Below are 14,534 nucleotides of genomic sequence, written 5' to 3'. Positions count from 1 at the left end.
ACTGCTGTTTGGCTACTGTGTGAAGGGCGTGCTGGACTAGATGGACCCTTGGTCTGATCCGGCATCAGGGCTCTTCTGATGTTCTTGTGTCTTCTCCAATTTCTCCCCCTCCCCCTGTGTTTTCCCAGACCCCCCCCCCCCGGGTCTTTCTTCCTGCAAAGAGTGTTTCCAGATGGAGGGCTCCTAGCGCTAGCAATCAGAAGGTATTTTGACGCCGTTCCATCTTTTTCTCTGTAATGGATGTTCGACATTAAGGAAAAAGATGAAAGGCACAGTAAGAAAACACAAGAGGCTCACAAGTAGAAGATGACATCACAAACTCCGTAAATTTCCAAGAAAGAGGCAAAGCAAGGGCCAAAACTCAATTAAGGGAAAGACGAGCTTCCGAAGGCCTTTTTATTGCAAATGCTAGGAACTGTCCACCAGGAAGCACCTTAGAAAACATGCTGATGGAGCAAGCTGCAGCTAGCTATATTTTTTCCCCCGTTTCTCATGCAGCCTTTAAATTCACAGGAGCCCGGCTAGGCCCCCCAAAATGAAAATGCACTTGAAATTCCCGTAAGGTGATGTAGGGATGAAGAAGTGTTTCTGTGGCGTTACCCCGCAATTGATATTATTGTATATGTCTGGATTAGTATGCCTGTTAAGTATAGAATGTTAGAAGTGAGTGGGTGTGGTTTATGATGTCATAGGTGGAGGTGGGGAAGAGTATATAAGGAGAGTGTTGGGAGTTTGTGAAGTAGTATGAGTGAATGGGGAGAGTTGATTATTTGTAGAGCAAGAAGAGTTTAGATTCTAGAGGTTTAGGATTGGCGTAAAGAGAGCGAGGAAGTTAGTGTGTGGAGAGTTTAGATTAAGCAAGATTGAAAGTATTATATTTTTATTTAAAGCTTTTAAATACCAATAAACTTATTATTGTTTTGTTAGCTACCAAATACCACATGTCAGCTTGGCATCATTTACCTGCCTTACAGTTATTAAACACCCACACTGGATTATGCCCACAGTATATTTAGGGCAGATCCTGCATTAAACCAGTTTCCCTCATAGCTAGGGGGAAAGTTTTAATGAACCGTCCCTCAGGTTTTCAAGCGGTGGTGCTTGGCCTGAGAAGGGTTTATGCGACGGGCCTAGTATAAAGGTTTGTTACGTCACAGTTTCCCACCATCCAACAACAACAGAATCTTCCAGTCCTTAAGCCTCAGCTTGTAAAATACCTTCCCTGACTCTGCTGCGCCTCCACTCCCGGCCTCCTTCCAGCTCTTGCAAGAACCGTCTTGGGTTGGGAAAGGGCCTTGTTGCCAGCAATAACAAGCACAAGGTTAGCACAACAAAGAGCCTGATTGAAGCCCCCCAGTGCTCTTTTGACGTCAAGCCACAAATCCCAGCCGCAGCTCTGCTGGAGCCACTGGCCAGGCTGCGGGCTCTGATTCTCCAGTGCTCGGAGGAACCGGCCCTGCATCTCATGGCTGCACCAGTAGGATGGCTTCCAGAAGTCTGGGAATTCTTCCAAATGGGGGCCTGGGGAATACTTTTATTCCCCTGTAAAATAAAAATGTTTGAGAACTGCAGCTCTCCTTCCTTCTGCTCTTCCGGTTCCATGTGCTCCATGGCAAAAGCAAAGCTACAGAGTGGGACTTACGGAAGTCCTCCTTATTAATGATGAATACCGTGCCTGTTCTTATGAGGCACCATAACATACTACAGGTTTCTTATAAGCAAAGCTTTTTGTATCTCCTGGCTGGGAAAACCGGGCAAAATCCAGCATCCTGAGACAATCTCCACTTCCATTTCCTTTTCTTTTCCCCAAAGCGTGTTCTGAGCCCCTGCAACTGCACTTGAAATGGTGTGGAGTTATTTCAGAGACCCTCCTGTGAGATAGTTGGGGTGGAACAGGAAGTGGCTGGGTCTCCTTCCGAGCTCTGTGTAAACTCGTGGCCCGTAAGTACCACAGAAAAAGGCCACAACTGTTTCCCTCTTATCCAAGGCTGTAGGACACGAAATAATGGGCTGCAGTTACAGGATGGCAGATTTCCTTTGAACATCAAGAAAAGCTTTCTAACAGTCAGAGTAGTCAGACGATGGAACCAGCTGCTTAGGGGTGGTTGTGGACTCTCCATCTCTGAAGGTCTTCAAGCAGAAACTGGGAAGCCACCTGTCAGAGATGCTTTAAGCTGAATTCCTGCACCGAGCAGAGGGGTGAACTAGATGGTCCCTTCCAACTTTAGGATTCTATATGCAGCAGAAGCAGGGGGGATATGCAAAATATCAATTCGCACATGTCTGCACACTTCCTTGAATTGCACTTTTTATGCAGGTTGAGATAATAAAAAACACCATGGCCAACCAACTCCCCTTGGGAAACCCACAAGCAGGACATGAGTGCAAGACTGCCCTCCTGGCCCATGATCCCCAGTAACTGACGTACATAGCCTTACAGCCTCTGCTACTGGAGGTAGCCCATAGCCATCAGGACAAGTAGCCACTGAGAGCCTTCTCCTCCTCCAGGAATTTATCCAACTTCCTTTTAAAGCCATCCAAATTGGTGGCCACCCCGACATCACGTGGTAGTGGAGCAAGGCTTTTATGATTGTCTGGTTTCTATGGTTGTGATCTTGTATTCGCTTGATTTGATGAAGTAAGCTGCTGTGATTGTTTTTAAAAAGGAAAATGGGTTAACAAAGGGATGGCAGCCTATAAGCCTCCGACATCCCAAACATCATTCTGGAGGGGGTCTAGTTAAATGAGCGGTGCTGTAAGGACATTCTACTGTTTATGACATTAAAGTAAGAATGGGAACAGTTTCTTTTTATAATTTTTGTTTGGATAGTTGACTGTTATTGTACTTGTTGACTATATTTGTTGAGTATAAGCTCGTTGTACAATGCACAATAACGAAATAAAATAAAGTTTTTTAAAAATAATAAACTCAAACTCAGCCCAATGCTGCCTGCCTAGAACCTAGCATTTGTTGCTTTTCACATGATAAATCAGAAGGAATCAAGACAGGAGGGCAGAGAAGGGGTGCCTCCCCAAAGAAAGCTGGAGTCATTCGGACGTAATGCATAGAAAACAAGCCACATATTCCAAGCCCAAGAAACAAGCAGAAGCCAACGTATTTGCAAAACCCCAGACACTTCCTCAGTGTGGCTTGGTGGCCTGCCAAATATCAGCTCCTACCGAAGGGGAACATGTCGGCAGTCTCCCAGAGTGCAGGACACGGCATAACGGGCTCAAGTGAAAGGAAGCCAGATTCTGGCTGGACATCAGAAAAAACTTCCTGACTGTTAGAGCAGTACGGCAATGGAATCAGTTACCTAGGGAGGTTGTTTAGCCTGGAGAAAAGAAGATTGAGGGGAGACATGATAGCACTCTTCAAATACTTGAAAGGTTGTCACACAGAGGAGGGCCAGGATCTCTTCTCGATCCTCCCAGAGTGCAGGACACGGAATAATGGGCTCAAGTTAAAGGAAGCCAGATTCCGGCTGGACATCAGGAAAAACTTCCTGACTGTTAGAGCAGTGTGACGGTGGAATCAGTTACCTAGGGAGGTTGTGGGCTCTCCCACACTAGAGGCCTTCAAGAGGCAGCTGGACAGCCCACTGTCAGGTACGCTTTAGGGTGGATTCCTGCATTGAGCAGGGGGTTGGACTTGATGGCCTTATAGGCCCCTTCCAACTCTGCTATTCTGATTCTATGATGGGTATACTGGCTGCTTATGTGAAAGCGGACACTGTCACGTGCATCAACCTGAAAGAGGCTCCCAGATTCAACCCTGCCCAAAGTCAACCCAGGGACTGGCAGGGTTTATCTGGGACGGAAGAGCAGCTCGTTCACCCCACCTTGCTACACTTTGCTGACTCCATCATTGGCTGCTTCCTCTGCTTATCTTCTGAGGTTTGCCCTTTTGTGCCGAGTGCGAAAAGTGTCTTGTGATCAGCCCGTTGCATAGCTCTTGGGGAGGGAATGTACAAAGATGTCTGCTCTGGACTGCAACACATACAAGGGCTTCTCTGCAGAGCCTGAAATCTGGGAATAGGAAGATCAGCTAGAAAATGAGAAGATCTCTGCCCAGGGATGTGTAAAATAAGGGCCATGTTGGGAACTGGGTTCTGTGGAGTTGCGCAGCTCGGTAATAAGCCACACTGGCTTGATGTGCATATTGCTTGAAGAGCCTCTTTGACCATGGGGTGAATCCTAAATGTATTAGAAGCAGAGTTTTTTCATCAATCCTGCTGAAAGTCCTCCTCCATCAAGCTCTGCCCTCAGCTGTCACCAGGAGCAGAAATTCCAGCAGGCTGAAGCGGAGGGACTTTCCACCTGCCCTGCTGAAAGCCCACTTGCTTTCTCTCCTCTTCCCTCCCTGTGCATTTTTCCTTTTGTGTCGTGTCTTTTTAGATGAAAGTCCGCAGGCAGGGACTGGTCTTGTTTATATGGATTGTATGTAAGCTGCTCCTCCAGCTTTTTGCCTGAGGATCAGGATTAAAACGCTTTAAATAAAATAGTAAATGAAAAAGTAAATAAACAGAAGTGCCTTCTGTCGTCCCAATCCTCCATTCCCCTGGAGGAGAGGCCTTCCAGACTTGGACCCTTAGCCTGCTCCACAGAGCTCTTCTTTCCATAGGGCCTGTTTGAAAATGTGACATCAGCCAAACTGAAAACTCAGCTGAACTGCAGATATTTTGTGGCTTTCAGCTTTGTTCCCTGAGCTGTTGGGCTGTTTATGGACATTCCATAACATCATGCCATTCGCTAAAACAAGCATAGTACAGCAGAGTTTATATTTAACTTCCTCCTAAAACACAGTCTGTTCTAAACACAGAGAGCTTGGTCTATGCGCTTCAGATATTTAGCATGGCATACGCTGGCATATGCCAGCAGTTTCTGCAAAGCACAGCTGCTTCAATTGCTTCCTTTGCACAAACAGGGTCAGGCAGGAATGCCAACACCACAATGTGGAGGAAGCCGCTCTCCTTGAGACATTAACAAGGAGACAAAGAGGGGAGGAAGACCCTCTGTTTTGTTCCTTTATTACACACAGTCCCTCAGGCCTGCTACAGCATCAGCCAATCAGCGCTCCAGACCCATCAATACACAGGTGTTGTGCTACACTTAGAAAGAGGCTCTTTGAAAAAGTTGCTGCTGAAGTCGAAAAATCTGCTCCTTGATTCCCCTCCCCCCTCCCCCCCATAAATATACATAATATATATTTTTAAAAGCCATAGCTCTGGGCACATGAGAATGCCACTCACTGTCGCAATCAAAGCCCGCCTTTTAAAAGCCAGAATATTTCTGCATCATCGGATACGGCCCTTTCTTCCTACTCTAAGTGAAGGACAGGTTTGGACACGAAACATTCCTAAGGATCTAACACGACATCTTCCGTGCGGGACTCTCGGCGAGGCCTCTGTTCCCAGCCCACCCTAGCCCACCCCAGGTGCATCTACAGAGCTGTGAGGGTACATCGGTGCACACCCAAAACACCCCTCTTACAACTGAAAGCAAAGATGGCCTCTGACAACCAAGCTAGATGTTCTACTAGATCTGGGACCCCATTAGCCATGATGGATCTATGGAACGTCTGTATTCCAGAAGCAACTCTGTCCCTGAATGCCAACTGGGGAGCAGCCTTCATGTCTGAACTTCCCTTCTAGGCATCTGGTTGGGTTCTCCTACAGGTAAAGCAGGAGCGACACCCTATCCACCCAACCTACACATCTACTGATGTATTTTACTTTATGAAACACCTCTTGGAATAACTCTCTCGGGGCGTTTTACCATTTCCAAACATAAACTGCCCTCTACAGTCAGACACCACTGGTCCAGGTCTCTGCCCTACATCTAGTTCATCGCTCCAAGCGATGGAAATGTGTTGAATTCAGTTTTGTGTTGTGGCGGTGGGGTGGGGGGCGCCCAGTGATAAGAGACACTGTGCTCAGTCACTCGCCTCTCGAAAGCACTGGCGGTCGAAGCACTAAGCTGCTTACAGAGGCTATTGCTAATATGTCTGCAGCAAGACAGTTCTCTTGGCCCTTTTCGTCAGACCAGGATCCGGCCCACCAGACTCCTTTAGCGCCGCTATAAGCAAATTCCTCCTGCCCAGGCAGCGCAATCAGCAAGAAGCAGCCTGTAGCGTGGAATGAGATCTCAGCCCATCTGAACGCCGCATAAGGTTGCATATCTGGTTAATACTGGCAGAGTAGCCCTCCCCAGATACAGAGGCATAAGCTTCCCCCACCCCACCCCCACCCCACCCCCCAACAGTGTCCAAGTCTGTGTTCCAGGGAAAGCTGCGAGCCGCTCTCGGGAAGAAGGGTTGGCGTGACTCGGGAGCCGGCACCGGAAAGAGGCGGAGAGGGATCAGTTTGGAAAAGGAGGGAGGAGAGAGAGGAGGCTTGAGGTTCGAGGGACGGACGGCGTCTACGTTCTAAAGAGAACAGCAGCACAAGGGAGGATCAAGGGAGAACTGGCTTTTGGTGCATTTTGGTTTGGTTTTGGTTTAAGCGTCACTCACGGTAGAAAACATATTCGGTGTAAGAGGTCCAGATCTTGTCGTCCGTCTGTTCGTGGGCAAAGGCGCAGGTCCCGGTGGAGTTGCAAGCCACCATGTGGAACCCGGCGTCGGCCAGTTTGTCAAAGGCCTGCTCCAGGAAGGTGAATTTGAGGTAGTACCTGGAGGTGTAGCGTTCCGGTGGCCGGTCAGGGTCCCTGCTCTCGTTCAAGGTCTCCCCAAAGACTTCCTTGGCGAGGGAGGTCTTACCGCACACCATGATCCTTGCCACCCGGCGAAATTTGGCATCGGTTTGGCTGTCTCTGCCCAGGGTGTATGAGCCCCGGTAGCCGATGGTGATGAAGCCTGACCTCCGGATATCTTGTCCGGCGCCGGCCATGTTGGATGCTGCAGGGGCGCCAGCCAAAGCCATGCTGACCGCAGCCAGGTTACGGGCCGTGTCCACGCTGGGCGATAGCTCCTCTGAGTCACTCTGGCAGGGCTCGTCCCCAAAGGAGTTCTGCTTGCTAATCTTTGGGGCCAGCGTCTTCACCAGTTCAGGCAGCTTGAAGTACTCTGCTTCTCGCTGCAAACGGCCTCGCTCCGGAAAGTGTTCAGGAAGCACGAGCTGCTGGTCCCTCATATAGTCCAAGATATAGCGGAACAAGAAGCCGTCCCTGTCCACGAAGAACCTGCCTTTGCTGTCCCGAGCTAAGGACTGGGCGGTCTTCTGAGTAAACATTTCCCAGAGCAAGGAGCCAGGAACGCTGACCAGAGTGTTGTGGCGAGTGATGTACACCTGCCCGCCCACGTTCAGCTCTACGATCTCTGGAAAAACCAAGTCATCGCTGGGTTTGGCACAGCCTGCGTTATCTGCCAAGGCCATTGCACGTTCCGTGCTCCTGCCCACCTGCAGAAGAAACAAGCAAAAAGTTGTTAGGCTCACCAAAGACGGCAAACCAATCGCTGCCTAGGCACGTGGTGTGCATTCCAAGACATGTCTACACTACGAATGTAAACTAGTTTCACCTCAATTCAGCCATCACTGCTCCCAAACTAAGGAAATCTGGGAACTGTAGTTGGTTTTTTTAAAATTGGCTTGGGATTGTTGCAACTGCTACCCCACTCGCAAGGAAATTCGCCCTGTTTTGGCCTCTCTTACATGCTGATTTGTTTTCGGAGCAGGAATGTGTCCTCTGCTTGGAGTGGAAGCCAAAGATGTTTATTTTGCGGGGTAGGAGAAAGGAAACTGGAAATACCTGGGAAATTCAACGGTGGGAGTTAAAACGAAGAATGTCAATCAATTTTTAAAAATTTAGTCAGTTAACTGCCTGGCCTTTAGTTGTTAATCATATTTGCATGTGAGTAAATACAAATATTCCAAGCCAACAGCAGCCCTCATTTTTCGATGAAGCCCATGTCTTGGAAGAGATATTCCTCCCCCACTCCTCTGTGCAAGAGAAAAGAGCAATGCTAAAATGTTGCTGTTGCCATCTGCAAGTTGATAGAAGCGCTTGTATTGAAAACATTTCGTCTCATTGATTTCATTGAGTCTACTCTAAGTATAACTAAGTCTGGATCCAACCCTCTAGATTTAGACAGCAAAAGAAGAGGGGGGTTTCATGCTGTTGTCAGTTTGCCCCTTCTAAACTAATAGTTTAGGGAGGGAGTTTTGGGGACACCCCCCCCCCCACATTCTGCTCAGTCTATGCACGTTAGATCATTAATACTGTTCAAATGTAAAACTGGCCCGTGCCCCATGCTTAATGGAGATCAAATTTAAAGAAAAGGCCTGTGCAAACAGAGACACTTTCTCCTCGGATCCTGCCAGTTTCTCAAAGAGTCATTCCAATGCTTTTTCACGGCTAGGTGACAGCTCCGTCTGTTTGCCTAGGATGGGCAACCTGGGGCCAGGTTATTTGAAGGAACTCCTCCTCCCATATGTACCTGCCCAGACCTTAAGATCATCCACAGGGGTCCTTCTCCGTGAGCCCCTGCCAAAGGAAGTGAGGCAGGTGGCTACTAGGAGGAGGGCCTTCTCTGCTGTGGCACCCTGGTTGTGGAACGAGCTCCCCAGAGAGGTTCGCTTGGCACCTACGTTGTTTTCTTTCCGTCGCCAGCTGAAGACCTTTTTATTTTCTCAGTATTTTAACGCCTAATTTAACTTAAATTTAAACTTTGCTGTTTTAATCTCATATTTTAACCTATATTAATTTTCGCTTTGTGGTTTTATTCTGGTTGTGCTTTTTATATTGTATTTTGTTTGTGTGTTTTAAATGCGTTGGTTGTTTTTATGCTCTTCATGGTTTTAATTTCTGTGAACCGCCCAGAGAGCTTTGGCTATTGGGCGGTATAAAAATGTAATCAATCAATCAAAAAGATCCAGGGGGGGGGGAGCCCAAAACATGAAGCGCCGCGGAGTTGAAGATGTTGCAGTTGCTGACCTGGGAGGTTTGCATCCCAGCTAATTCAGAACAGAACTTGCAGCAGTCGCCCCGGTGAAGAAGGGACTGTGGCTGTAGTTTTGTGTAACTTAACTAGCGCCACGCCACTTACCATTTGGGCTGTTGCATGTGGTTGGAGGGTGCAGGATGTTCAATTTACTGCAGCCGCCTATGCCTTCAACCCGGCCACCTCCTCTACGTACTTCCTGGACCCTTTCTTCCTCCTGTTTTGCTCCTGAGCCACCATGCAATAAGGACAGAATCCCCAACTGAGCATAGCTGGCATTTTCTCAGCCTGTTAGCACATCTGTTGAGTGTTATTCATTTCCAATAACTCAAAAGTTGATGCAAATAAACAAGATGCATCCGAGTCATTTATTCCTCTCGGTGTGGTGTAGTGGCTAGAGTGCTGGACTGGGAGTCGGGAGATCCGGGTTCTAGTCCCCACTCAGCCATGGAAGCTCACTGGGTGACTTTGGGCCAGTCACAGACTCTCAGCCCAGCCTACCTCACAAGGTTGTTGTTGTGAGGATAAAATGGAGCGGAGGAGAAGGATTATGTACACCAACTTGGGTTCCTTGGAGGAAAAAAAGCGGGACATAAATGCAATAAAATAAATAATAGAATAATGGAGCACCTTCTGGAATTTTAAGCTAAGTACACTCCTCTTGAGCTTCACCGTGAAGCTGTGGGAGCTGAAGGGTTGCTGCCAGTGGTGTAGTGGAGAGGGAACATGAAGTGCAGGGCAGGGGGAGCATGGCTCTGGAACTTCTTCTCTTTTCAGAGCAGAAGCAATAACATCACTGGCTGTAGTGCCAAGGGCAAGTGATGGCCTCTCTTTGCTCTGGCAAGGGAATGAGGTGATAACAAGGCTTTCAAGTTGCGTGATTGTTTGCGACGGATGTGGAGCTCCAGATGAGGTTGGACTGCACTCCCAGCATCCCTTACCATTGGCTATGCTGGCTATGGCTGACGAGAGTTGCAGTCCAACAGCATCTGGAGTTCCACACACTCCTCAGCACTGGTATAGAGGAAGACATGGCTGATTCCCCCATTTCAGCAAATATAGAAACCAATTATTCCTTCTGCCTCCAACCTTAGGAGAAACACACTGATTCCTAGGTAGGCAGCTGAAACCTGCACAACACCTGGTGGAGCTTGAGCCATATAGTCTAGGCCTCCTCCTCTTCTTCCACACCATCTTAAGACTCTGACCATGCTAACTTCATGATTTCAAGAACAAGTCAGCTTCCCCACCCCAGCCTTTTAAACTCTTTGGTAGATCCAGAGATCTCAATAGCTTGCCCACAATTTTGTGCATTTTTGGTTGCTTCTAATTAACACTTTGCCCGACGGTGAGTTTTGGGATTTTCGCCGAGTTATCCAATGGTTTGCCTCCTGCTTTCGTTCTGTGTTCTTTAAATGTATAGATAAATTGTTTGGGATTTTTGATGCTTATAGAGAGATTGGCTGGAAGCCACTTTAAGGGCCGAAGAGAACTAGGAGAGATGTTCAGATTAAATAAATAAATAGTTTGGCATGCTGCTAGCAGGGTTGGGATTTAAGTACCTCTGTTAGCCATTACTATTATACATTAGCCCTCTGTATTGTATTGCTCTATTCCCAGACATTTGATAGGCTTTTTAAAGCATCAGCGGTTGTCACTGATGTTTTAGTTGTTTTGGGGGTCGTGATATTTCAGTGGAAATTGTTTTTAGCTGTTTTAAATGTTGCATGTTTTAATCTTGTAAGTTTCCTTGAATCTTTTTTAAAGAGATAGTCAACTAAGAAATCCAATGAATAAATAAATAAATAAATAAAGGACGTCGCTGTCTAAAAACAGCTAAATTGGCACTTCTTCTACTCGGACTGCAGGACGAGACCTATGACACCACGAAACTTGCCTATTCTTTCCCAGGCTGAAGATGCTCCAGAATGAAAATTAGGTGGCTACTATTTATTTATACACAAGAAAGGAGTGGGCAGAACAGAAGAGCTCTACCCGCTCCCTGCGTTCTGCTCCTTTGCTTCATATACAGGGAGGGGCTGTAGCTCAGTGGTAGAGTCCCTGCCTGGCATGCAGAAAGTCCCCCGGTTTGATCCCTGACAGCATCTCCAGGTAGAGCTAGGAAGAAATCCTGCCTGAAACCTTGCGAAGAGAACCGCTGCTGCCAGTCAGTGTCGACAATACTGGGCTAGATGGACCAAGGGCCTGATTCAGTATAAGGGCAGCTTCTGATGTTCCTAAGATACTTTTCTCTGCATGCTGGTTCAGTCCTGATGTTGAAGCTGAGGTGAGCAAAAAGCGCTTTGGAGAAAGGATTGCACCCCTAACCCATGCACTCCTTTTAAATGCAAAATCAGGAACAGAAACCCACCCCTGGTCTCAATGTGACTGGGGCAGATGCCTCTGAAAAGAGTCTCAAAAGAAGCTCCTAATATGATATGTGGTGCAGGGACAGGAAGTGAGCAGGGACTGCTGTTCAGATCCCATAAAAACCGCCTCTACGTACCCATGACCCCTTGGGTGTGTCTGAAGCTGAACCTTGAAATCCTAGCCTGAGTCCTTGGACTGCATGAATTAAACTGAATTCCTATGGGTAAATGAAATTGCACTAGTTTGCTAAATAGGAAAAACATTTTTTAAGAGGCTAAATGTGTGCATGCACACGCAAAAGAAGTGGAAGTCGTTTTTCTAGGAAAGCAAAGGGCTTCCAGAAGTCACTTTCCCTCTGGATACAAATCACAACTGTCTGCTCTGCTCGCCTGTTCCAGCTCTGATCTGATCCAAGTCCACAAAGTACTACGCCTACACTGGGCAGGGTGGGGGTGGGGAGAATTTGTTTGAGAAGTGGGCTTCTTTGTTCTCAGATGCTTTGAAACATGCCAGTCTCTGAAACATAACATCTTCCTCCTCCTCCTGTTAAGAGTTTCTTCTGAACGTTTTTTTGGGGGGGGGGTGGGGCTCTCTTGATCCTTGAAGGACTTGGGAAGGGGGGAGGAAGCAGTCACCCCAACCTGGGCTAGCTACACTAAAGATGCTCATTTTGCAGAGATCAGTGTGCAGATAACCGAAGAACACCACTCAAAGAGCTTTCCATTTGTACATCCTTGTTCACACACATACCCACCCCATTTTTTCTGTCCCTCTAGTCATAGAATCACAGAATCATTGAGTTGGAAGAGACCACAAAGATCATCTAGTCCAACCCTTTGCAATGTGCAGGAAAGCCAGCCTCTTTTTAGAAACCTCCAGAGATGGAGAACCCACATCAGGAAGCTTTTCCTTATATTTAATCAGAATCTAGGTAGCTGTAACTTCTACCCATTATTTCAGGTCCAAATTCCTGTGGCCATGGAAAATAGTTCTCAGCCATCTTCCCTGTGGCATCCTTTTATGTACCTGAATACTGCTAACATGTCTCCCCTCCGTCTTCTTTCCTCTAGACTGAACATCCCAAGTTCCTTCAGCCTGTCCTCAAGTTCCTGTCTCATCTGTAGTATGGCTCTCTATTGCAGAGATATACAAGGGAAAGGCTTTGCCGGGCAGGCTGCTAAAGCGGCCTGACAAGGGAATGCCTACACAGATATTCAAAAAGCCACGTGTACAGCAGTGGTCACACGTGCTGTGCTGTGCCCGTCTACACGGGACTTTTGCGGCACTCATTCCTTCCAGTTCCAGAGGTAGGAAATTCGTAGGCACGAAGTAGCCTTCAATTTGTTACCACGTGGCAGCACGACAGCGAGCTCTGCACAGGCGGTGAAGTTCCTGCAGAGAACACGCCTGTTCGTGGGAACGTGGCTTCTCCTTCTTAAAGGCACAGATGCCAGAAACACCCAGGCGGCGGCGGCGGCTCAGAGCGGAGGATTCTCTCTAGGAATGGGTTCGCTGCGCAGGCTTGGTCCGGCCGTGGGAGAGCGAGTGCCCCGCGGCGCCAAGGGAGGGGCTCCGGCCACCTGCAAGGGGCTTCTGCCAGTGGAGCACTCCCCACCCCCACCCCCATCCTGCGTCTCTCGCCCGTGAAAGACCCCGAGGAGACCCTGCCTGCCTGCCGGCAATCTCCGCTCCTCGGGGCCTTTGGCACAGGAAAGGCGACGCGCCTCCTCACGCCCCCAGCCCCCACCCAAAAGCCGAAGCGGCGCCGAGTGGCGTTCACACGCGCACAGCCCGCGCTCCGGATTCTCGCCTTCTACACGCCGCCCCCCCCCCCCCCGTCGCCCCGCGCGCGCACTGCGCCAAATGCCCGCCCCGCGTCCGCTCCCACCTCTCGGGCGGCTCCTCTCCAAGGCGAGCGAAGGGGAGGATGAGGGATCCGGCCCCAGCAGCGGTGGCGCGACGCCCGGGAAAGAGCCGCTCGCCTACGAGGCGCCGCCGCCGCCGTTCATGCCTCCTCCGCAGCCCGGGAGGGGTCGTGTCCTCCTGCGCGCCCGCCTCGGGTTGCAGCCTCGCGGCGCCCTCCGCGCCGGGCGCATCCAGGCAGGCGGGCGAACGAGGAGCCCCGCAGGCACCCAGATCCGGAGGGCGGCTACCTCGCCAACGGGGAGGGGGGGATGCTGCTGTCGCCGCCGCCTCCTCCTCTCCCTCTCGCTTCCCCCGCGGCGGCGGCTCTTCTGCAGGGCCCGCTGGCCCTTCGGTCCTCCCTCGCCGGATCCCGCGAGCGCGCGCGCGCTTCCTTCGAGGTCACCCTCGGGCCAGCTTTGCGCAAAGACGACACCGCTCCGCTCCTCGCCGCCCGCCTCGCCTGGCTTGCTTTTTATCCGCGGGAAGCCTCGGCAGGCCCGCCCCCGCTCGCTGACGACACGCTCCGGCTCCCGCCCTCGACAGCAGCAGCAGCGCTTGCAACGAGAGGTGGAGGGGGGGGGGGTTGCCGCCGCCGCCGCCGCTCTCTGGTCGCGCCAGAACTTCGGTCTTCTCGCGGAAGGGATGGACGGGATCGGCCCGACTCCAAACGCAGACGCAGTCCTTGGCGGAACACGGCCTGGGGTCAGCGAGCGGGCAGCCCTGCGTGCGTCCCCACGGAAATATACACTGACGCCGCGCCGGGGTCTGCCCTGCACTCTGGAGGAGCCTCGCCCTAACAGCTCCGCGCCCTGCTTCTGCCACGGCTGCGTCGCCATCTCCCTCCAAATGGAGCAACAGCTTTCCAAGGGAGTTTGCCAGGGTAGCAGACGTCAGACCCCTCAGCGAGCCTGCCTGGGGCAAATGCAAAGGAAGTCTCTCTCTCTCTCTCTCTCTCTCTCTCTCTCTCTCTCTCTCTCTCTCTCTCTCTCTCTCTCTCTCTCTCTCTGTGTGTGTGTGTGTGTGTGTGTGTGTGTGTGTGTGAAACTGCTATAGAAACTGAGGCACAGCCAGCTTTGGATAATCTGGCCGCAGAGCGCAGTGACACCCACGCCCAGCGCAGGCACGGTTTGGACTGTAGACTCTGGACTGAATGGTGTCATGGGGGACCAGGGGCGTGTGCTTAAGATGCCCATGGGGTTTACTTCACTTGTGAAGCACACGGCGTCTCTTCCCCTCCACTCCAACTGCCAGTCCATACTTTAAAACTGCATCCACATCAATCATGTGTTAGAAGAACAGCAAAATCATTTCCTACCCC

The 14,534-nt window shown here is 50.0% G+C and overlaps 1 protein-coding gene across 1 annotated transcript; it reads right to left on the bottom strand.

Annotated features, from left to right (window-relative positions):
• Positions 1 to 5,412: 5,412 nt before the first annotated feature.
• Positions 5,413 to 13,402, bottom strand: LOC134409235 (BTB/POZ domain-containing protein KCTD12-like). The gene is made up of 2 exons (XM_063141872.1): positions 13,200 to 13,402; positions 5,413 to 7,400 (listed from the first exon to the last, which is right to left on the bottom strand). The coding sequence occupies exon 2, from the start codon at positions 7,374 to 7,376 to the stop codon at positions 6,507 to 6,509; it is 870 nt and encodes a 289-aa protein (XP_062997942.1). The 5' UTR covers positions 7,377 to 7,400; positions 13,200 to 13,402; the 3' UTR covers positions 5,413 to 6,506.
• Positions 13,403 to 14,534: the final 1,132 nt, after the last annotated feature.

Source organism: Elgaria multicarinata, chromosome 15 (assembly GCF_023053635.1).
Source record: "Elgaria multicarinata webbii isolate HBS135686 ecotype San Diego chromosome 15, rElgMul1.1.pri, whole genome shotgun sequence".
Lineage (NCBI taxonomy): Eukaryota > Metazoa > Chordata > Lepidosauria > Squamata > Anguidae > Elgaria > Elgaria multicarinata.
The sequence above is the reverse complement of the archived record's forward strand: the minus strand, read 5'-3'. Positions and strand labels throughout refer to the sequence as shown.

What these genes read in the sequence shown, in the direction of transcription:
- LOC134409235 (XM_063141872.1), bottom strand. Translation starts at nt 7,376, where the DNA reads ATGGCCTTGGCAGATAACGCAGGCTGTGCCAAACCCAGCGATGACTTG.